This window comes from Carassius auratus, chromosome 37, assembly GCF_003368295.1.
Source record: "Carassius auratus strain Wakin chromosome 37, ASM336829v1, whole genome shotgun sequence".
Taxonomy (NCBI): domain Eukaryota; kingdom Metazoa; phylum Chordata; class Actinopteri; order Cypriniformes; family Cyprinidae; genus Carassius; species Carassius auratus.
In genome coordinates, this window is record NC_039279.1 from 5,997,304 (window position 1) to 6,019,831 (window position 22,528).

Here is a 22,528-nt window from a genome sequence, read left to right on the forward strand (position 1 = left end):
GGTGTGGATTGCTTATGAATTATTGTGATGTTTTTAATCAGCTGTTCGAACTCTCATTCTGATGGCACCCATTCACTCCAGAGGATCAACTGATGAGCAAATGATGTAATGCTGAATTTTCCAAATCTGATCCAATGAAAGGATCAGTTTACATCATTTACATCTTTGATTGCCCAAGAGTGAGTAAATTTTCTGTATATATATATATATGTACATTTTTTTTTTTTTTTTTGGTAACGTAAAACTGCAGATGTTGGCAGAGTGGATGACAATATCTGGACAGCTGAATATTACAATATTATAAGAGATGTTCTTAATTAAAGAGCACGCCTTTGTTTTGAAATGAACACATTTATTAACAATGGTTCACAAATAATCTCTGGGGAAGTGGAGAAATCAATGTGAAAGACATTTTAAAAAATACAAACTGTACAACATTTATAAATCTTATGAACATTCACAAATAGCAAAAATATTGGGTCAATCATTCTAGGTTGTAGCCCAGGCATGTATTTTGCAGAGAGGTTCTGAACAGCCCTCTAAAATAGCCTGATTCATACTCCTGGTTTAAATATTACAGTTTCTGACTGATGGAAAAACATCAGCAACATGTTTTAATCCATGCATGACCGAGTCAACATACTCAATATCCAGCAGATGAGTAAATCAAGAAAACCTTGCATTCTGGTCTTTATCATGCATACATCAGGAAAAGAGAACATTAAGAATAATTACCAAAACAAATCCTGCTCACAAACTTGTATCCCAAAACATTTTTTCCCTGTTACATTAATTTGTTAAAACAGAAGATCAGTGCTTATTAAAACAAATTCCCCAATACGAATATATTTGATAATTTCCTTAATTGTACATTTTGTTATATAACCAATTCAGCACCAGTTAAAAATGAACTATTTAACTTACTTTTTGATTTCTCTGATATGTCTGTATTAGTGTGGCTTAGTTACACAGCAGTGGTGCTGAACTAAAACACTGAAACAGCTACAGTTCTGTATAACCTCTCAACACTTCATACGACTCGCCTTCCTGTTGAATGAGCAGGAAAATTAGAAAGAAAGAAAAAAAATGCAACACATACACCAATGAACATTCAGTGCCCAAGATCATCTCTAGATGCATTATGGAAAAGGCTGTTAGGTTGCAATCATTTGCTGATGTACAGGCATATATAATCATATCAAAATAAATATCAACATCAGATTAGAGATTACAGTATGTATTTGCGATTAACTGAAGTATAACAGTGAGACAGGAACAAAAAGAGGCAGGAAATCAATAAATTAAGACATCTTGCAGTGCATTATAGAAAAGGTTATAGACTGTGGCTCATTTGAAAGACTAAATACTAACTGGGTTGTGGACTATATACTCTAGAGGTTCCATGATGCCTGTACACATGAATCATTTTTCAAATATACCACTTTATACAGCTCTAGCAGCAACTTAAAGGGACAGTTCACCTAAAAATGAAAAGTTAATTCAAAAATAAAAGAAAATGATTTATTCACCCTCATTTAATTCCAAACATGAATGACCTTCCCTGTATGGATACAAACGATTAACACATTATACTAAATATCTCCTATGCTCTGCAGAAGAAATAAAGTCTAACAGGTTTGGAACAACATGAGGGTATGTAAATAATGGCAGTTTTCATTTTTGGGTAGACTATCCCTTTAAATTCTCCTTTTGATGAGTCTAGGCTAAGTCATGTTAGTGGATTCCTCTAGTATTGGGAAAAAGTGCTGGTAATTTGGAGATTAGCTGGTCACTGCCAGAATATACTCTTGAATGTGTTTTTAAAGAAGCACATCTGGTGACACTGTAACTGAGCCTCTTATACTCTATAGCTGCAGCCCAACTGCATAAATTAAAATAAAAATAAAACCTATTAAAATTGTGAAGTTGCCTAGTATTTATATCAGCAATCAGCTAGAGGTAGAACAGAACAAAAGTTCAATATCCCTCTTTACCAGTAAACACTGAAATCTCTGGATAGGGGTGGAGAAATTCATTTTAATTTAAATAAGCCTACCCCATCCGGAGTTGTTTATATTCATACCAATAATTCTCACGAACAAACGTGCGGTGAGAAATCAGGCAAGTGATTTTGTTGTCTTGCACGCAAATGTATGCAAAATAAAATAAATGAATAAAAAATCAGTGCATTCTGGCTGACAATCACACATGAAAAAAACATTTCAAACGTCTGTGTAGAGAACAATTCAAGTTGGAACATTCTTCCTTCAGCTGGACAGCTATTGCTTTGCCTGGTTAAAAAGACTTTGTGTTTTGATTGAACTTAAGAACTTTGAGGTAAAAATGGTTTAAAAGACTCATCCGATATCAATCTGTAAGAGGAAAAGTTATTTAATGCCTGACTGATTCAAAGTAAGCTAGTAATTGAGTTTGCACAGTCTCACACTGACTGCATTTGATTTCGGAAGCTAAGTTGCTCTTGCTGATATATTTTTGTAAGTAAATTCACTTGTACCTCATGATCACAAAATAACACAATGTAATCTTTCCCCTCTGGATATGAGGTAAGTTGAGGCGATGACATTCACATTCTAACCGGTTAAAACAGGCTTTACCAAGCTCTTATGAAGTACAGTACTACACGAGACCTCTCAGCAGTGTGATAAAGAACCATACGGCTGAAATACGAACACAGAGAACCTACAGCTAAAGCTCATCTCATGAGCGCTCAACTGTCTCATGTCTGAAACCAAGGAAATCAATTAAATCCCCATTTCACAACATCTAATAAAAAAAAAAAGATAAAAAAGAAAGAAGAAAAAGCATGCTAATTTAGCCCTCCGTTGTACATTTTGGTATATATTCTCTATATCGTGCATAAAGTGGGTAAAGGAATTGACTCATTAAAAAAAGAATCCCTCCATTGAATGTCCCTGTCCAAACCAAAGCAGCATGCAGGTAAACATCCCTCAAAACAACACAGATGAAATATTTGCTTGGAGTAAAACCTAAATCAAAGATTAAAAAAGCAGCCCTTCAGAGTTCTGTTGCAGCGAGAGCTCTGTTGGGGGAAATCCAAAGCATTCTTCATCTCCTCCATGACTGAAATGAAGATGAGGCTGACGTGTACAACCATGCTGTGCTTTACAGACGCAGGTCAGAAGGGAGAGTTCATACCAAGCTTAGTCTCAAACTGAAGCTTCTGCCTCTTCTGGTAACGCACTCGTATCCTGAAATCAGAGCCATGTTTTCAGAAGCTGTGGTTTAAATGATAAATGACATATGTTGTCTAGATTTGGACTGCTTAAGAATTGAAAGGAATCACATAGGTAATGAAATAGTAAATTCAGTCATTATAGTGAAATTTCAAAATAATGGTTTTCTATTTTAGTGTTTTAAAATGTAATTTATTCCTATGATGGCAAAGCTGAATTTTCAGCAGCAGTTACTCATGATCGATCGTTACACGATTCTTTAGAAATCATTCTAATATGCCGATTTTTCTTATTAGCAATGTTGAAGACAGTTTTAACTTCCTAATATATTTTGTGGAAATTGTGATTTTTACACACAGTACAGACCAAAAGTTTGGAAACATAACTATTTTTAATGTTTTTGAAAGAAATTTATTCTGCTCATCAAGCATGCATTTATTTGTTCAAAAATACAGAAAAAAAAATGTAATATTGTGATATATTATTACAATTTAAAATAATTGTTTTTAAATTTATTATACTGTGATGCAAAGCTGAATTTTTAGGATCATTATCACATGATCCTTTAGAAATCATTCTAATATGATGATTCATTATCAAAGTTGGAAACAGTTCTGCTGCTTAATATTTTTTCAGAACGTGATACTTTTTTAGGATACTTTGATGATTAAAAAAAGCTATGTTTTTAAAATATAAATATTTTGTAATAACAATATACACTACTGGTCAGTAATTTGGGGTCAGTTATTTTTTAATAAAATCAATACTTGTATTCAGCAAGGATGTGTTAAATTGATAAAAGTGATAGTAAAGTTTTTTTTAATGCAGTTCTTTTTAACCTTTTAATCATCAAATATATTAGACAGCAGAACTGTTTCCAACACTCATAATTAATCAGAATATTAGAATGATTTCTAAATGATCATGTGATAGACTGGATGTTACTGAAGGCTGGAGTAATGATCCTGAAAATTCAGCTTTGCATCATAGGAATAATGTTTTAAAAAAAAAGTATATTCAAATAGAAACCGATTATTTTAAGTTGTAATAATATTTCACAATATTACTGTTTTTTTCTGTATTTTTGATCAAATAAATGCATGCTTGATGAGCAGAAGAAACTTCTTTCAAAAAACGTTAAAATAGTAATGTTTCCAAACTTCTGGTCTGTACTAATATATATATATATATATATATATTAATGTAATGTGTCTTTACTGAATAAAAGTATTAATATAATTTTTATTCTTCCTGAGCTCAAACTTCTGAACAACACTATACATTGTGGCCTATTCTCACAAAGCTATCATGCAGCTTCAGATGATTTGCAATATATTTAATTAGTTGTTTGGTCTACTTTCATGGCAAATTTATATATGCATTAATGACATGAATGCATATGAAGGTGACATGAAGGTGAGTAATTGAAGATATATTTTTTTTCTCTACATTAAACTGATTTATCCTCTTACCTGATTTCATGCAGTTTTACTGCTTCATTGATTAGCACCACAAATATGATGGACAGAGAGACCAACAGCCAGACCAAGAGCGGGATGTGATGCAGTGTGAAGACCACCTCTGTACTCCTGTCCTGCCACAACTGATAATCTATCACAGCCTGCACCACCTGTCCCAACAGTCTGCAAGAAAAACCAATGGCAAAGTGCATTTACTGTAAATGATCCCAGGGAAGTGACAACAGCTCTCAAAAACATTTTACTTAGCATGTGACTTTACTAATAAAATAACCATTCTCTACACGAAACACTCACACCACAGGCACGGTGAGACACCACCATGTGTTACTGAAAGGGTTCTTCCTCCACAGGGGTTGTGAACGGTGCACATAGCTCAGAGAGATGACCACTGAAAGAGAGGAAGAGAGATAATACATTGTTTTCACTCTGATACATCTAGATAAATATTCAAATGAGACAATGTATTTTATTAAAGTCACCTGTGTGCAGAGCCAGAAAACCTGCCATGATCTTCTGCATCAAAAGCAGCCCATTGGACAATTCACTAAACCACTGCGGGCCATCCTGTGAGCTGTAAACATGAATCATTGATTAGCACTCATAACTAATTCAGGGCATCTAAACAGAGAAAATGACATTCAGACGTTTGTCTACCTAGATGTGAATATGTGAGAGCAGGTGCTGTTATAAGTTTTTGTGCGGTTAGCTGCTATAGAACACATTTCCTGTAGAGAAAACCCAAAGCCGACTAAGTAGGCCAACATCGTCAGACCGAACTTCAACAGGAACCAGCCTAGAAAGTAGTGCTGGGTCTGAGGGATGGAGTCAAAAACAACATGAATGCACATGGGAGTTACATCAGGTGCGTTTAGTGTAAATCGAGTGCATTGTGTGGTCTCATGACGGACCTTGCGTGGGATGGAGTCCAGATTCTTTCCAGTAGCGACTGTCATCACTGAACTGTCCGGTGATTTTCCCAGTAAGGACACGCTGCGAATGCCAAGGTTTTGATTTACATATAAAGATCGCTGATATGACACAGAGACCTAGATTTACAAAAATGCAACATTTTTTCCTTATTACCTTAGCAGTGGGTAAGAGAAGCAGGAAAGCCACAGTATGTCTGTGATGTTCATGGGAGGAGGTAGCTGAATAAGGCAGGCCAGGAACTATAAAATCAAGATATCAAGGAGTCTGAATGTGAATCTTGAATGAATTCTGTTTATTTTATGTCCTGTAAATAACATGCAGGTCTGTTTTTTTCCTCACCTGAATGATGACCAGTGTCAGTTGACACTGCAGTAGGAAGAGGAAGCACTTGCGGATGCCATAGGTGGTGTGTCTCGCCTGAAGAGACATCAGATTCAACCTTTTTTTTTTTTTTTTTAAAGATTGTTTTAATTAGATATAGTAAAAACTGACTAGAAATTAGGATGAGGCAATGGGACTGGGACAGTTTGCAATCAAGAATTGAACCCGCATGACTTACATTCATGTACTTAATCATTTTTCTTTTCAGCTACCTGACTTTTTTATTACTATATCTGTCTACATTTAATAAGCAGTAAAAATACCCCCATGTTGTAAGGTTGTAAGCATACTAATGTTCAAAATCTGGGGTCAGTAATATATATTTTTAAGAAATTAACACTTATTAAACAAGAATGAATTAAATGAAAATAAATGTATACTGTATACTGTTATAAAAGAGTTCTAGTTCTTTGGGTTTCTTTTTCATAAAAAAAAAAAATTAAATAAAAAAAAGGTATCACGGTTTACACCGAAATATTAAGCAGACACTTCAGACATTGAAGACTGGAGTAATAACTACTGATTACTCAGCTCTACCGTCACAAATAACTGCAGACATGATACAACTGTACATACCCCCACCTTTTAAACTATAATGAATTCACTGCATGAGCTTGTATCTTCATGCTCCCATGTGATTAACAGCCTCATCAACCCTTCAGCATGCCAGCGAGCGTGTATTGATGCATGTATACCTGCTCAATGAGTTTGACCATGCTGACACTCTCGCCCTGATGGAAGGACATGGAGCAGGCGAGGCTGTTGAGACTAGCACTGAGCCCCATTGGAGACAGCTCATCACAGTCTCTATTCAGTCCGCAGCCTGCAGCGTACCCAAATGTCTCCCATGAGCACCGGGACGGGTATAGAGGATCCAGGGAGATACTAAAACACACAAAGAGAAGGTTTCCAAATCCCCACAATCACTTTAAATTCAAATAAGCAATACAGTACTCGATCATTTTTTGCTGTACACTATATTTTCTCACATATTTAGTATTATGCATTGCACAAAATGCATATTGACATTTTTAATATTGCAGCTTTGCATAAGATTCTAGGGCATATTTGATTCTGGTGTACAGCATAGTAAAGTGACGTGTGTGTTACCCACCTAATGTCACTCTGCAGAAAAAGGCAGCTGTTACGGAAGTTTGCGGAGCTCCCCAAACAGCATGTCACCTCTCTGTTCTCCTGCATGATCTTCATCATTTCACACATTGCTGTGAAACAAACATTTAGAGGGATCAACTCAAGTACACTAGCATATAACACACGTGGACTAAAAGCCACAAAACTTTAACGGGTCACCTTGAGATCTAAATTGACAAACTGACAAAAATCAAGTCCCACCCTACATTTAGTTTTTCAGCCGAGATATACTATACGTCATAACAGAAGAAAAGATGATTACAACTTTTTAAAGTTGACAAAGCTGGTGTTGAGGCTGACTCACTTTCAGGGGTGCAGTCTGTGAACAGGGGCACCAGTAGAGGCACATTGTCTATGTTCTTCAAATGAGGACGAACCTGATGAATGCCACGAGGCAGTTTGGCCTATAGAACAACAGAGAGGAAAGAGAATCAATCAGTATTCAAACAACATATTTCAAACTACCAAAGTGGCATGGAGGTGCATATAAAGTGGCATTTAAGTGCCAATGGAGTAGTCGTCTTACTCTGTTGCAGTCTTCTAAGAAACTGGGCACATCACTATCAGTAGGCTGGAAGCTGGCGAGATCTGATTGGTCCTCAGGCAGTAGTGGGCCCTCTGCATCATCACGAGAATCTAAGAACACAGAGAGGTTGTATCGTTTAAATAATTTCAAAATGAGGGAAAAATGTAGTGTATGTAAATTGTGTGTACCGGCAGACAGAAAGACACACTTACCATGCATAAGGTCATCATGTAGAGATCCTGCTTGGCTAGGGCTGGACGGAGCACCTTCGTAGTGACCCTCTCCGTTTGGGGTCAGAGAGATGTGACAGTTCCAGCCCGTCTCCAAGCCCATCTTCTCTGCAAACACCTACAAGCAAAGCCAACATTAAAAGGTGACCAAATATGACACAGCAAATGCATCGTGTTTCTACGGAGCGTGTTTTCTCGTCAGTGTAATACTTTGCTGCGCAGCTCGTCCTCCATGGAGAAGTACACAAAGCGGATACAGGCTCCCACCAGGTTCTCAATGAGCCGTACAGTGTCCAGTCGGGCCTGGAACTGGGATGACACCATTCCCATGAAGATCTGGCCGCTCAGAGCCTGCACACAGTCCTCCTTCTCCAAACCTTCTCCAATACCCTCTGAATCACGCACAGTACACAAACATATTAGAGTTGGTAAGTTTGATTCATTTCAGTGAATCAGTTTAAAATAATCCAATACATATAAAAAAAAAATGGATCAATCGAGTATCTATCCATATCTAGCCGTCTATCCATCCATGTATCCATCTATTCAGGTATTTATCTATCGGACAATCCATCTACGTATCCTTTATCCATCCATCCATTCAGCTATGCATCCATCTACGCATCTATCCAGCTACATAAATATCTATCTCTTTATGTATGTATGGGATCAGCTGATCGTCAGACAAACATATCAAGCTATATATTTTTAGCTCTTCTGTCCAGACTGGGAGCTGAACGGACAATGTCTCTTACCATCAGAGCTCCAGCTGTTCCTGCGGCTGCTCTGTTTGATGGGGATGGTACTGGGAAGCTCCACCCCAGAAAAGAGGGCGGGCCCTGGAGCCAGCTCCACACACTTTCCATTGAGCTGTCCAGACAATGCCACCTGCATAGGCTTATATGCGAATGCAGAACAATATCCTGACAGACAGGCACGTTGGTAGAAATCTAAAACCTTTTTCCTATGGGGCATAATATTAGTACTTTAGTACACATACAAACTCCACTCTGCATATTAAGAAAACTAAATGACAAGTGTCAGTTTTTTTAATTCGTGTCTCTGACCTATCAGAGCCAGACAGCGGATAGATGTCTGCCCCGTCCCAGAAATCTGTGCAGGCTTCCAGGATGAGGTCGGCCGAGCCATGGGAGAGCATCTGTACATTATCTGAAAAGAGTTCAAAGAGAAAAGGTCAATGGCTAAACAAAACCACCAAGGACAAACAGGAAGTGGGATAGGAAAAAAACGGGCCATACTGGAAGTACTGTCCTTGACGAAGAGACTGATGAGGTGACTGATGGGAGGCTGGCGTTTTGTGAAGTGATGGAGACGACGGGGGACAGCAGATTCTTTGGGCTTCTCTCCAGAAGGAAGCTGGTACAGAGACAGATGATTCTCATGCTTAAACAGTTCCCTCGCTCCCGGAGTGAAACCTGACATACAACAGAACAGGAAAGAACAACCCAGTAATCTTAAGAAAGGATGTGAAGATACTAAAATGAGTTTTTAACGTCACTAGAAGTACTGCCAGAGTAGAAGTTAAGAAAGAATTAGGGATGCACAATGTCCAATAAATATTGCACATCCATATTGGCCAATATCAGAGATTTTTTTCATTTATCATTATGGATTGAGGCTTGTACCAATATTAGTATTCTGCCTGACATGAAAATTCAACATAAAAAGAAAGATAAAAGGAATGTCTGCATACTAGCGAAAACGCTACTATATATATAAATTTTTATAAACAATGCAACATTTCGACTGATTAGATCTTCGCCAGGCACCAAATGAATCGTCTTAAATTGCATTATAAAAAATAAATGAAAAAAATGTGTGTGTATATGTGTATATATATATATATATATATATATATATATATAAATAAATAAGAGCGGTATTTGTTATTGCACTTTTATTGCTATTCTTTTTTATCCTGAACCTGGGCCCAATTTGGGTTTTTGGATGCGCACACTGTTTTTTTTTCTTATATTTGAATTCTTTTAATATTAAAAACTAAAAAATATATATATAATTTTAATTGCTACAAATAAATACAGGCCTCACAAAATAATACACAGTATGAAAAAATAATTCTCTTTATATTTTGCTAAAGAATACATAAAATTATTAGTGTTTTTAACGATTAAGTGAGTTTTTACATGTTTTTTAAATTTCTGTCGACAATACTAATACAGACTGAATTTGTTAAATGATAAAAAAAAGTTATTTGTGTTTGTATATATTATTGTGCAATACTATAAATCTTGAAAATATATGTTTGTTAACATGCTTCTCTCGTGTACCTATAAGGCGAGATAGTTCACAGAGGCCCCAGGGCACATGAACGGGTAGAACCGCCCCGTGGCATTCCTGCAGCGCCAGGTTTGACAAGTGGTCTGAGAATCTGCAGAGCTGCTGGGTGACGGTGGCATTGCACAGGTTCAACAGGATGTTCAAGCCAAGTGGCTTCAAAGAGGGCAGGTGATTCTGCCAACCGGAGTCATCGAACTGGATGCTGACAGGGTTCTGCTGATCCTGGGACAGGCTCAGCATCTCCAGATGATAGTCGCACACAAAATCTTCTGCTTCACACAGATCATCACCCACACCACAGGGCTGGAAATAGAGACACATACACATACATAAACCAAACTGCATAGTTATAAACAGAGCCAGCTCAAGCAGCAACAAAAAGATGTAGTCCTACCTGAGCAATGCCATCTTCACCACCTTCAGTTGCATTGCTGAAACTGACATTGGATCCTGAAGGGTGTTTGGAACGGGTAGTTTGGGGTCCTTGATGCTGACGCTGGGTGTCTGAGGAGCGGACGGTGTCATGTGACGTCTCGCTGGGTTCCTGCTCAGCCACGTGAAGGGAGGGTTCAAACACTGGTAAACACAGCAGCGCTTCAGCTTCCTGAGGCTAAACACAGGAAAACCCACACAGACTGAAGTGAGACAAAAACACTGGCTAAAATAACAACTTCTTCAAGTCCAGCCTCATCGGGTACAAGCTGTATTTTCTTATGAAACCTTATTCAAATCATCAGGATTAAAAGAAAGTGTGTGATACGTCAGTCTAGCTATCAGCTGTACCTCGTCTCGTTCCTCCTCGCCCTCTGTCCTGCAGAGGGGGTTGACTAACAGGTCATCTCGGAGGTCATCCTGGCTGTCATGAGGAGGTTCTACTCGTCCGCTGAAGAACAGCACAGTCTCGGGACTAGGGTTGGGCCAGGACAGAATGCCTTGCTTATCCACACAGCACAGCACCTATGAGCGGATCAGGAAATATGACAAAACAATAAAGCTTATGATTCCTGGAATTTAAAGCAATACTATTGTAAACATTTTCAAGCAAATGTCTATTGTTTTTTACCAAATAATGTAAATATGTTTGCATTTTATAGATTACTGCACATTTGATTGCTACAACAATATTGTAAAAGCAACTCGTGGTATTGATCATAATTAAGTTTTAATTAAAAAGGATTTTTGTGTCCTGTTGATGAAGAACAGCTACAGATCTAATACAATTACACTCCCCATCAAGAATAAGAATGATAAACCGATTCGTGGTGTTGCATTCATGCCCCTCAGTCCTGCAGTATAAAGAGTATTTAATTACTGTAAACACCTCTTGAAATTTGTTTATACATACCGAGGGATGTGCTGTAATTATCGTTTTGTGGTAATTACCAGCATGATACAGATGCAGTATCTCAAGGATGTAAGCAAATGTTTCAGAAGCCCTGCTGTAATTGATAATTAGGTTGAAAATAACCCAGAACGTTCCTTTAATTTTTTATTCAGTTTTAAAGTCAACATTAAGCCGTTTTTCAAACTGCAAGCAGGAAGTGTAACATTTCTAATATGACAGCAGGGGGAGCACTTACAGTGACCGAACCCAACGAGTGTAGCAGACTGGAGGTATGACAGAGGGTCTGGGACTCTCCCTTCAACACACTGACCAGGTGTCTCCACACACAGCGTAGCATCTCCTATACACACACACGCACACACACACAAGTATGGAGTGAGTGTCATCTTCCCCCCCTGACTGAAACACAAATCCATGCATCAGCACCTCTGGGTTGCCAATGGCTCTGCAATAGTGTCAGGATTTATGAAACCTGGTTCTGGATGCCATCCTCACACAAAACACACACACACTTAAAGATAATCTTTGTAAGACAAAGCCTTGGAAAGTTAGACAGGAAGAAAGAAGCAGTAGCATGTCCAGTCTTGGGTTCGTCCTGGTGCATTCAGAGATTTTTAGGATTGTTTCATAATTATAATAAATGCACCTTGCAGCAGGAAAAGGGAGAGAGAAAATTAACTGACTGAATGAAAGAAGATTTGAAACTGAAGCAAACAACTGAAAGCTTGAGGCAGCAGCTACAGGAGAGCAGCACCGAACTGAAGAACTCAAAGCTGTAGGGGTGCTCCGATCACGATCGGCCGATCGTTATGCGCATCTCGTCAGTAAAGCCGGTTCTCTAATCAGCGGTTAATTCCATCAGGTGCTTGATTTCACATAGAACAGCTGTTACTACAAAGAGCTATTGTTAATAGAGAAGATGCGCAAATCCACTTCATTTTCAGCGTTTTTTGGCGCATCTTCTCAGTTAACAACGGCTCTGTGTAGTAACAGCTGCTCTATGTGAAATCACGCACCTGATGGAATTAACTGCTGATAAGAGAACCGGCTTTACTGACGAGATGCGCATTAACGATCGGCCGATCGTGATCGGAGCACCCCTACAAAGCTGTTAGTTTAAGGAGAATCTATCTGATGCACACCAGATGTCCAAGTATCCACCTTTAAAGCTCAAGATGAAATCAAAACTGAACTAATTTACTTCCTTAATACATGTTCTTGTTCCCATTGTGAATGATTTATCATTACATAAAGAAAAATTGGTTGCTGTTCAAAGCACAATGACTTGCGCCTATCAATTAACTTTAAATATATTAGAATGATTTCTGAAGGATCATGTGACACTGAAGACTGGAGTAATGTTACAGTTTTTATAAATTTTGTAAGCGCTTTTTTGATGTAAAAAGTCACTGATTCCAAACTATTTGACCTTGCATTTATAAATTATCTTTGTAAAAAATAAAAAAAATAAAAAATAATTAAATAAATAATACAAAAAAGTCATCTTAGGACTACACTAAGATATAGGCAACCTTGAATCCAACAGACATGGAAACTCAACAAAAAGCCACAAGTCCAATTTTGATTTCACTGGGTCTTTAAAGACACATCATCAAAAACACACACACACACACACACACACACACACACACACACTTGAACTGTGCACAACTGTTAAACAAACCCCTGAGAATGTTTATGAAGATCATATTAAAACCTTTCTTTTTTTTGTATTCCAAAGCCTTAAATAAATCATTAAAGAGCAAAACACACAGTAGAAGCCCGTTCGTGTATCTGATCTGTCCATGCAGACAAATACTTACCACACTTTGGAAATTTTAAAGGGAAAAAACAGAGTCTTGATCATGCAGTAGTTCTCAAAATGTACATTAACTCAGGTAAATGTAGTTTAGACACGCACCACTACTATAGAAGGAGTGTGTACTCTATCATGCAAACCTCAGGCAGACAGAAGGTGGGCAGGCGAAGGCCGAGGGGTCACAGGTCAGCGTGTGCGGTTGCCAAACTAACCGGCAGCACAAGAAGCGATTTTGCAAACTTGATCGTACAAGTGAGATGAAGTGACTGTGTATTTTAAAAGAAAACAATGAGAACAATAAAAAAAAAAGGTAACGCAAGAAAAATAAACAGGCTCTTTTCATAGTGATCCTCTGATAAAGAAGTTGACATGAGTAATTATCAGAACAAAAAGATGACGATTGTGGAAAGACCCAGAGCAAGGGACAGGGATCACAAGAAGCGTGTGGTGAACGGGAGGAGGAGGAATACAGAGGATATACCTGGGAGGACACCACTTCCGTGAAGCTGCTTAGAGTGTCCTCAGAGAACTTAGCAAGCTGGGATGAGAGAAAAGTCTGATTAAACACCTAATCAACTTCACCTCGGCTCTGCAATCCCTTCCTAAGCCTCTCTACTACTAGTGTGAGCTGGGCCAACGAGATTTACTTCCTCATGCAGTGTTTAGGCTGCAAATCAAAGTTAATACACACAGTAATCCCAGACAGAGCGAGTTACAAATTAGCAGCAATATCCGTTGGTGTGGGATTTGGGGAGTTCTGCGAGTTGTGCAAGTTTCGTGTCTGCATATGTATAAGTGTGAATTTGGTAATGAACAATTCATTAGTAAGCATGAACAAGTGACTGAATGTGCTGTGTTCTGTTTGTCTTACCAGGCCAGTGGGAGAGTTACGGCTGGACTCGGCTAACACGCGGGCCTCTCCGTACGCATTGACCACAATCCACATCACAGGAAACAGAAGAGGTAAAATCGGCAATACACCCATCATCTATTCATCAAAGACAGCAAGAGAGGGAGAAGAGAAACATTAATATCAGAATCATTGGGGCAAATAAAAGGTTTGCACCTCTTTGTCTCTCTAATTCAAATTGATTTCAAATTGATCTCTGTGCAGGCTTTGATAAAAATAAAAATACATATTTTAATAATATTTTCCATTAGTATTCATTTAAAGCATTACGACAGTGGCTTTCAATTTCTCATTCCATTAATGTGACTTACTCTATAGTCCTCTATATCAGAAATTGAGCTGCTTGGAAATGAAATACCACTGCCTCCTTTCATTTTTCATTTAAACATAATAATAGCAGCAGAAATGTACTTAGTTCAGGGAAATGTGTATATATACAGTCATTACAAATGAAACTAAATATTATATAAATTGCCTCTTTTATTAAGGTCGACTTTGAGTGACGTCACTTCCCAATGCAAACACGCCCAATAAAATGGCCCCACCCCTGTCACTTAATTGACAGGTTTCCGTGTAGACGTCGGAAATTCAAATAGAAAAGGAATTGCGATTCCATTTGAGTTTTGGCAGTTTACATGCAGTGCAGAGAGAGTGAAAAGGCAAATGTGGTAATTAATATTGCTATTTAAATATGACAGGCTCATAGTTCGTAAGATATGGGAAACACAATTGCAAACGGACTTTGCATTTCCATTTTAAATTTGGCAGACACTGTGCGTTCGCTTAAACAAAAATGCAAACGGTAATGCACAATTTGCGTTTGGATTATGTCACATTTTATGTGTCCACAAATTGAAAACGCAATTGCAATTCCTTTTGAATAATGTCCGGAATATCATTCCATACACAGTTAATAATCTAAATGAAATGACATCAACATAATACTTACTATTCTCAGAGTGTCAAAGCAGTTCTGAATAAATAAAAAAACTGAAAGAAAATTCTGACTTGTGATTAAGTATTATCAACCTGCAACTGAAGAAAGTTGAAGGGTCCAGTGGTGAGACCGGGAGCGTCACAAAAGTACCGGATCGTGTTAACAAAGAAAAAGGCCACCTATAAATGAAAATTTGAGCAAAGATCATCATCAGTAAATGGAGACATATTTTCACACAAATTTTTGTAACTGTTATGTGTGATCACACATCTTGCATCCGGGGCATGTGAACATCATGACAGCTTTCACACTGACAGCTCATAGTTCTTAATATAATCTAAATACATATTATGAGGTACGAATACAGCAAACTGTTAACGTAAGTGTCAAAAAGGATGTTGCTTGCAGGCACAATATGTGTGAAACAAACCATTTTGAAAACTTAAAGTGCACATGGGTTCAGTTTAGTCATACCAATACAGCTGGACAGGCGAATTTGGCAATGATGGACTGCGCCGAGAACCGTTCATTATCAAGGGCTGTGATTGGACGGGAGAGAGCCAGGTCAAGACTGTTCCTATTGGCCAGAAAAAGGTGATTCGTTACTATTAGCTGCTGTGAGAACACAAAAATGTTCACGTATCACAAAGAAAATATGGCATAAAAACATATAGATATAATTTCCTTTAATTAATCAAACCAAAAATATTTCAGCTTTCATAGCAAGTTTGTTTGGCTCGGAGGTATTAACCTGACACTGTCGAGTATAGGTGTGCGCACCACCCTGAAGAGGCGGTACTTCTGGGGACTGTGGGGTCCCTTCCGCTCATTCACACGTGGGGAAGGAGGAGGAGAGAATGGAGGAAAAAGATCTCCTGGCTCCAGCACGATGTGTTCGTCATCCTGGTAACAGAACATACAGGGATTGAGAACAGAGTGAGAGAAACACTCATTAAAAAAAAACAGCATGAATTCTCCAAGGTTTTCTTTTGTATGGTTTCAGATTCTAGCACAAAATACCAGTATGTAGTTCAGAGAGTTATAACGACTTCAGGAAAAATCACAACAGCTTGATAGTGGATCTCTATTAAAAAGTGAAACACTATTTCCTAATCAGTCACGATGAGTGAGAGGACATTGTGTTCAATGCTTTCTTTTTTTTTCTAAGGCATCACAATATGTAGCCCCACACACTGAAAGCTAATTGGTCAAAATCTCATTCCTCAAACAGAATTGCACATTAAATGTCAAATACTTCCAAAGGGGATGTGTTTGGGTCACACCACTAAAGGAGTAACCATACATTTAGTTACTGATACTTTGGTTATCATGCAGTGCTGTTATTGTTAACTAAAATGAAAACTATTAAACATTGTCTTCATTAATAGAAATAAAGCTGAAATTAAAAAAATATATAAGTATTAGAAGTCAAACAAATGCTGTATTTTTTTTTTTTTTTTTTTTTTTTTACAGATAATACTTAAATGTTAACATGGTAATTGTTATGTATAGTGTAAAATATCTATATCCGATACAGAAAAAGAAACTTAAATCTGACATTACCTTGATGCCTCTGAGAGATGCAAAGGCCTCCTGGCCCGGTCTAAGAGCGATGACATCACCTTCCACCAGAAGACTGACTGGTAGATTGACCAGCTGCCCATCTCTGAATGTCCAATGCAGTGACCAGGAAGGAGAAGTCGGGGTGTAGAGGTCAGGACACAGAGAGGGGGCCCATCTGATTGGATGTTCTGCACTTCTCTTCAAACAATCTGGCAATAATGAGAAAAAAACCAATTACTGTATATCAAAGTGTGTTTAGCATTGCATGGAATTATAATGCAAAAGAATGGATAAACCACAGCATAACCATCTTTATTATTTCCTGAAGCATGACTAATTCCTTTAGACATTCAAACACTTGCTGCTCTCTCACCATTCAGCTGTGAAATGATGGACTTGAGCCTCCGCACCACCTCACTCATCCGTAACCTCTGCTGCCGCCCAATGAGAAAGAGGTTCAACAGCAGGAGGAGGAAAAGTGCGCCCGCATTCACTAACTCTATGCCTTGACTGAGAGAACAAAAGAAAGAGACTTACATAAAAATAGATGATAACTAAAATCGACTATGTGCTGTTTTCTGCACTAAGCCCTGCCCACCTGCCCACCGGCTGGCTGCCATTACAACACAAAAGCCCAACCACCACAACCAGAGTGAGAGCAGCTCCCGGCCAATGGAAGCACGAATGCCGGTTGTCATGGTGAAGGAAGCTCTTAGCCCATTGCTCCTGTAAAACAAAGAGGAAAACCAAAATGAGGCCAAAATTAATATACCATAACTATGTTGATAACATGCATTCAGGAACAGACCTGTATGGTAGATTTACGCCGGCTGGATTTCTGGTGTTGCCCCAATAAGTTGGACAGCTGGTCCCGTAGGGTGCACAGAGCATGAGCCGTGGACAGTCCCAGTGGAGTCGCCTCCTCCTCCTACAGCACAACCGGATGTCAAGGAAGTTCAAGTAGACCAACAGAAATCTGCTTTGCTTGAAATTGAAGAGCTATGTTTTATACATCAAAACATCAATTTCTATAGACAAAAGGACTTCTTTTGCCAATGAAATGTGGCCAAAATTTAGCTACTGTGACCACAACTTAAGAATGCTGTCTATTACAGACAATAGCTTCTTTACTACGGATTATAAAAACAAACACAAATCGTGTTTAGTAATGCACTTACAAATACAAATGTGAAGCTTGTATTTACGGGTGCACGATAAATATCGGACGATAATGTAAACAACAGTGGGCAATAAATATATATATTTTTACATTTATATGTTATAATTGTTGGATATGCTATAACAACACAAGTAGGGGTGCACAATAAATATCGGCCGATAATTAATGTGCATCTAGTCAGTAAAGCCGGTTCTCTAATCAGCTGTAAATTCCATCAGGTGCGTGATTTCACACAGAGCAGCTGCTACTACACAGAGTCATTGTTAAATGACAAGCGGCGTTCATTTCACATTCATTATCAGCGTGGAATTGCGCAGCTTGTCAGTTAGATAAGTGGCTTTACTGATGAGATGCGCATTAATTATCGGCCGATATTTATCGTGCACCCCTACTTGTATTGTTATAGCATTTCTAACGATTATAACATATAAATGTAAAAATATATATTTATTGCGCACTGTTGGTTGTATTTAAATGTATCACCATATCAACTTCACAGGCTCCTCAACATTCAACAATATAATAATATTTTATACAATTCAAACTTAGAATTGAAAAGAGTTAACAATTTTCTATATACAACTCTTTAAAAGATCCTTTAAATGTTTGTTTTTTTCTTGGTCTATCTTACAAAAATCCTTCAAAGTTTTCCTTAATTAAAAATTGTTGTCACATGACATTAAAAACTAGGCAGATCAAAAACTTTTTAAGGGTTAGTTTGTGCTACAATATGTCAGTGAGTCAGACTAGTATTACTGGAATTATAATCACACTATTCAACATGTATAGTTGTGCCTATACTAACAACAACTAAACAACCATTAATGCAATGCAATGCAATGCCCCACAGACTGTCCCAACCTCAGAAATGAGCTGAAATAATCTTTCTGGAAATTGACAGCCTGTCAAAAAGTTTCATTTAATCTGTAACATTTCATCATGACATTGCTAGTAAATAACCACCAGTTGTTGTTTTTTCATTCGCTTTATTCACCAGTTCTGAACTACTGAAGTAAAACATTGAGGGAATGCAGACGCAGTAACTCAATCCTATTCATTTAGGCAGAAACTTTCATCGTTCAACATGCCTAGTATGGTCACAAAAGAAAAGTCTCTCTCCGCTGATGAATTAAGTTGCTACCCTACCAATAGCATTCCGGGACGGCCGGGGTCCTGTAGTTTCAAATGAATGCCTCAGCGCTATAAATAAACACGCCACTTTCCCACAGCCAGAAAGGCACTAAATCCCTGCATGAGCATCTCTCACACATCAACAAGCAGGGATTTACAGTACTAGCTCCCACATTACAGATGAACCACTCAAGACCTTGAAAAATGCATGGAACATTTACACCCAGAGAGGCGAATAAGAGTGCACAGATCCACTCACTTTATTCTTCCAGAACCAGGCCCCATTTTTCAGGATCATGGCTGTGAATAATAGTCCCTCTGCTGCAGACAGACTAATGTGCGACTGGTGTGCGTGTAGATTGGACACGGGTGTGCCGGGGTGCTACGGGAAAATGTAAGCTGCTGTTTCAGCACCAGTCGCACAGTCTGGACAGACAGTCTCTTTCTCTGCGCATTCAGAGGCTGTGTTTTGGGCACGTCCCAGCTATACTGGTGTAGTCTGCCAGCTGAAAAAGAAGCTTTGCAAACTAAAACCAGTACAAATGACCAGAGAGGATGAACAGACAGCCATGCTTTTCATCCAAAAACAGTGTGTATGACTCCTGAAAACAGTTAAGCTTAAAAAGAATGAACAGAAATTAAGACATTAATTAAGCTGAGAGCTCTACAGAGGCAGCTGCGACACACCACCAAAAAAGAGAAACAGGCAAAAGCGGTGTAAAATGACAATGAAAAACTGAATAGGGTGAGCAGGTAGCAGGGTTGGGGAGCTTTTGAGAAAAAGAACTGGAGTATAAAGTGAGGGAGAGGGGCTTTACAGACAAGCAAAAGCATGCCCTGTCCAGGCATTCATCCATTCCAGCTAAAACAGCAATTTACAATCCTAGCATCCTCAACGAACTTTACAATCTTACTAAAGTATGGATCAAATGATCAGCAAATGATAATGAGCAATGTCTGTTTCAAATATCTTTTCAAGCAAAACGAAACAAAAATGAAATATCAAAAATTCTAAATAATAAAATACTAAATGCTGATACTAAATTATAAGTAGCCTATATTAAGGAGTATATTATATATAAATTAAAATATAAATAAAACATTTTCAAACAAATTTGATATGATATAAAAATGTTTATGTAAAACATTTAATATACTACTGTGTTGCAGTTTTTCAATGAATTTGGTGTTGTGAAGTAAAATAATTCAACTTTTAGAAATGCAGCATAGCACCCAAAATACCACTTTACACCAAATAACTAGTCACACTATTAATGTACTTCCATTTTTTAATCATTAAGCTAAACAAAACTTCACATCCTCACTGAACCTCACGAGTCACGACCCTGCAATGCACTCCAGATTCAGGGTCTGATTCAGATCCCCCTGTTCCTGCACCACAGAAACAACTATCCCAGCACACTTCCCTCACCTCAGCAAAATCAACACAGGTAAGACAAGAACCAAGAGCGGTACACAGCAACATCATTACTGCAAATGACATATAATGACTTAATGATGCTGTCAAACACAAGCAATGTAAAAAAAATAATTTCAAACGAAGGCAAATTTTAGACATTCAAGGCTACACACAAGGTTGTTTGCGTGAGTTGATAACAAAAAGAATAAATACGCAGACTCAACTTTGCTAAAGCCCAGGGTCAATGAGTTTGAGTTCACAGTCATATTAGATGACAGTAATTAATGCATGCGGCTGGACGTTGTTTCGAAAATGTGAGCATACTAATGAATTAAACTCTACTTCTAAAACCGTAAGAATATTTATTTATTAAACCTTATATGAGACTGGTGTGATCATGAGACTTACATGTCTCTTATCCTGTAGCTCCATGGCAGCCGCTGTCTCTCACCATACTCTATCGAGACGCCCAGAGCTGGTAGTTACGGGCCACACTTGTCCCGATCCCAGCCCTCCTGGCAGAGGAAGGCAACTGTGGCCCCCAGCTCCAAGACACTGCACCTGCGGCCACTGCCAGTCTGAGGGACGGGCGACAGGGCTGTCGTCGAAACCCAGGGGACTGGAATCAATAAGAGGGTGTAGCTTCTCTCTTCTTACATTCAAAGGGATCTGATCAGGTCAGAAAGTGTTACAAAATGAGTTAGGACACATAATCAATGACTACTAATTAACATCATTATCCAAGTAAGGATTACATGCTGGAGTTATTGGAAAATGTATTTATTCATGGTATCAGTGTGTAGTATTCAAAATCATTCATAATTCAAAATGGTAAATCAGTATTCAAAATAAATACAACATTTTCCCACTATTGATGTACAGACTATGATCAGACTGGCCTTTGCCTACTTATTTCACTGACAAAAGCACACAAGAGTGCAATAAAGAGCAATAGCATGTCTGTAAATACGGGTAGTTGGTTAATTAACCATCACTGGACCCAAAAAAATAAATAATCACTTACATTATCTCATAAATCCAAAATATTCAGAGAGAAGAAGTGGTGACAGCATTACACAGATACTTACTAAATACGTATTTTACTAGTGGTGTTGATGTAACTACGCAGTCTAGGAACTAGAGGCTTTAATATTTAACTACAGTCAGTGAAATGATAACACAGGATTCAACTGAACAACTTATTTACAGACTAATCTTTAAAACAAAATGACATTTGTTTAGTAATATGTATATTTCTGCAGAGACACCCTAAATAAGCAGTGGTGTTGCACAAAGTTATTAAATACTTTACAGTAACAGCTTGTATTTATGTATTACACACCTATGTTCATGTGAAAGGCAGTTCCCAGTTTGCATGTTGATCGTTTGATCAAGGTTTGCGACTGACAGAAACAATACTACTGTATCTCACTGTTGAAATGAGCTGTCAAAGTTACAATCCTTTATATATAAATATAATTACACCATTTAGAAACACAGCTGGTTCGTGTTAACCTAGAGGTTAAATTGTACTGGCTACATGTTCAGATCACATTTCATCGACGTAAACTTACGTTATAGAGCTGCAACATCAACGATCCGCAAGCGGCATCGTCAATCATCAAAAGCGTTTAAGCAGAATCAAATAATACTGGTCTCAAAATCCTTGGACTAGCTCCCTGGTGACGGCCATGTTAGTGACCAGAAGGGCGTAGTATGTTTTGTTCAGGGTCGATATAGTGGAATCTGATTGGTCAAAGATATCCAAGAGGCGGGACTTGCTTTGTTTTGTGTTTTGTGATTGGTCAGCACTACATAGCGGTCTGGCTCACAGTTTTAGGCGTAGTTACCCGGAACATCAACGTGAAACCTTTGATGTCATATGGGGTTTATAATAAATCAATTTTTCATAAAAATCGCTGTTAAAATATGTATATGCACGCAAAATGAAAAAACAAATAAATAATAATAATTATCAGTTTTCTGAGA

General features: G+C 38.1%; 1 protein-coding gene across 2 annotated transcripts; it reads right to left on the reverse strand.

The window, feature by feature from the left end:
• Window positions 1-1,769: 1,769 nt before the first annotated feature.
• On the reverse strand, window positions 1,770-22,258 carry LOC113055975 (transmembrane protein 94-like). 2 transcript variants are annotated; one of them, XM_026222382.1, is made up of 32 exons: window positions 22,114-22,258; window positions 20,948-21,208; window positions 17,617-17,736; window positions 17,407-17,534; window positions 17,182-17,318; window positions 16,809-17,017; window positions 15,997-16,148; window positions 15,720-15,822; window positions 15,338-15,424; window positions 14,270-14,386; window positions 13,880-13,936; window positions 11,815-11,919; window positions 11,018-11,191; window positions 10,629-10,844; window positions 10,225-10,537; window positions 9,175-9,351; window positions 8,983-9,085; window positions 8,671-8,879; window positions 8,126-8,307; window positions 7,898-8,033; window positions 7,686-7,795; window positions 7,464-7,563; window positions 7,122-7,230; window positions 6,703-6,892; window positions 5,966-6,043; window positions 5,780-5,865; window positions 5,605-5,686; window positions 5,351-5,508; window positions 5,176-5,267; window positions 4,991-5,084; window positions 4,688-4,858; window positions 1,770-3,230 (listed from the first exon to the last, which is right to left on the reverse strand). In XM_026222382.1, exons 2-32 carry the CDS (start codon window positions 20,969-20,971, stop codon window positions 3,158-3,160), a joined length of 4,092 nt encoding a protein of 1,363 aa, XP_026078167.1. In that variant the 5' UTR covers window positions 20,972-21,208; window positions 22,114-22,258; the 3' UTR covers window positions 1,770-3,157. The 2 variants fall into 2 exon arrangements, with proteins under 2 accessions (XP_026078167.1, XP_026078168.1); XM_026222383.1 differs by lacking the exon at window positions 13,880-13,936.
• Between the last annotated feature and the right edge of the window lie 270 nt (window positions 22,259-22,528).

Bases quoted from the DNA above. Each gene is read 5' to 3' on its own strand.
- LOC113055975 (XM_026222382.1), bottom strand. From the start codon at position 20,971: ATGGAGCTACAGGATAAGAGACAT. The intron at 15,823-15,996 runs GTTAATACCTCC...TCTGGCCAATAG, and splicing joins CCTATACTCGACAGTGTCAG to GAACAGTCTTGACCTGGCTC. The intron at 5,085-5,175 runs GTGACTTTAATA...CCTCTCTTTCAG, and splicing joins TTTTCTGGCTCTGCACACAG to TGGTCATCTCTCTGAGCTAT.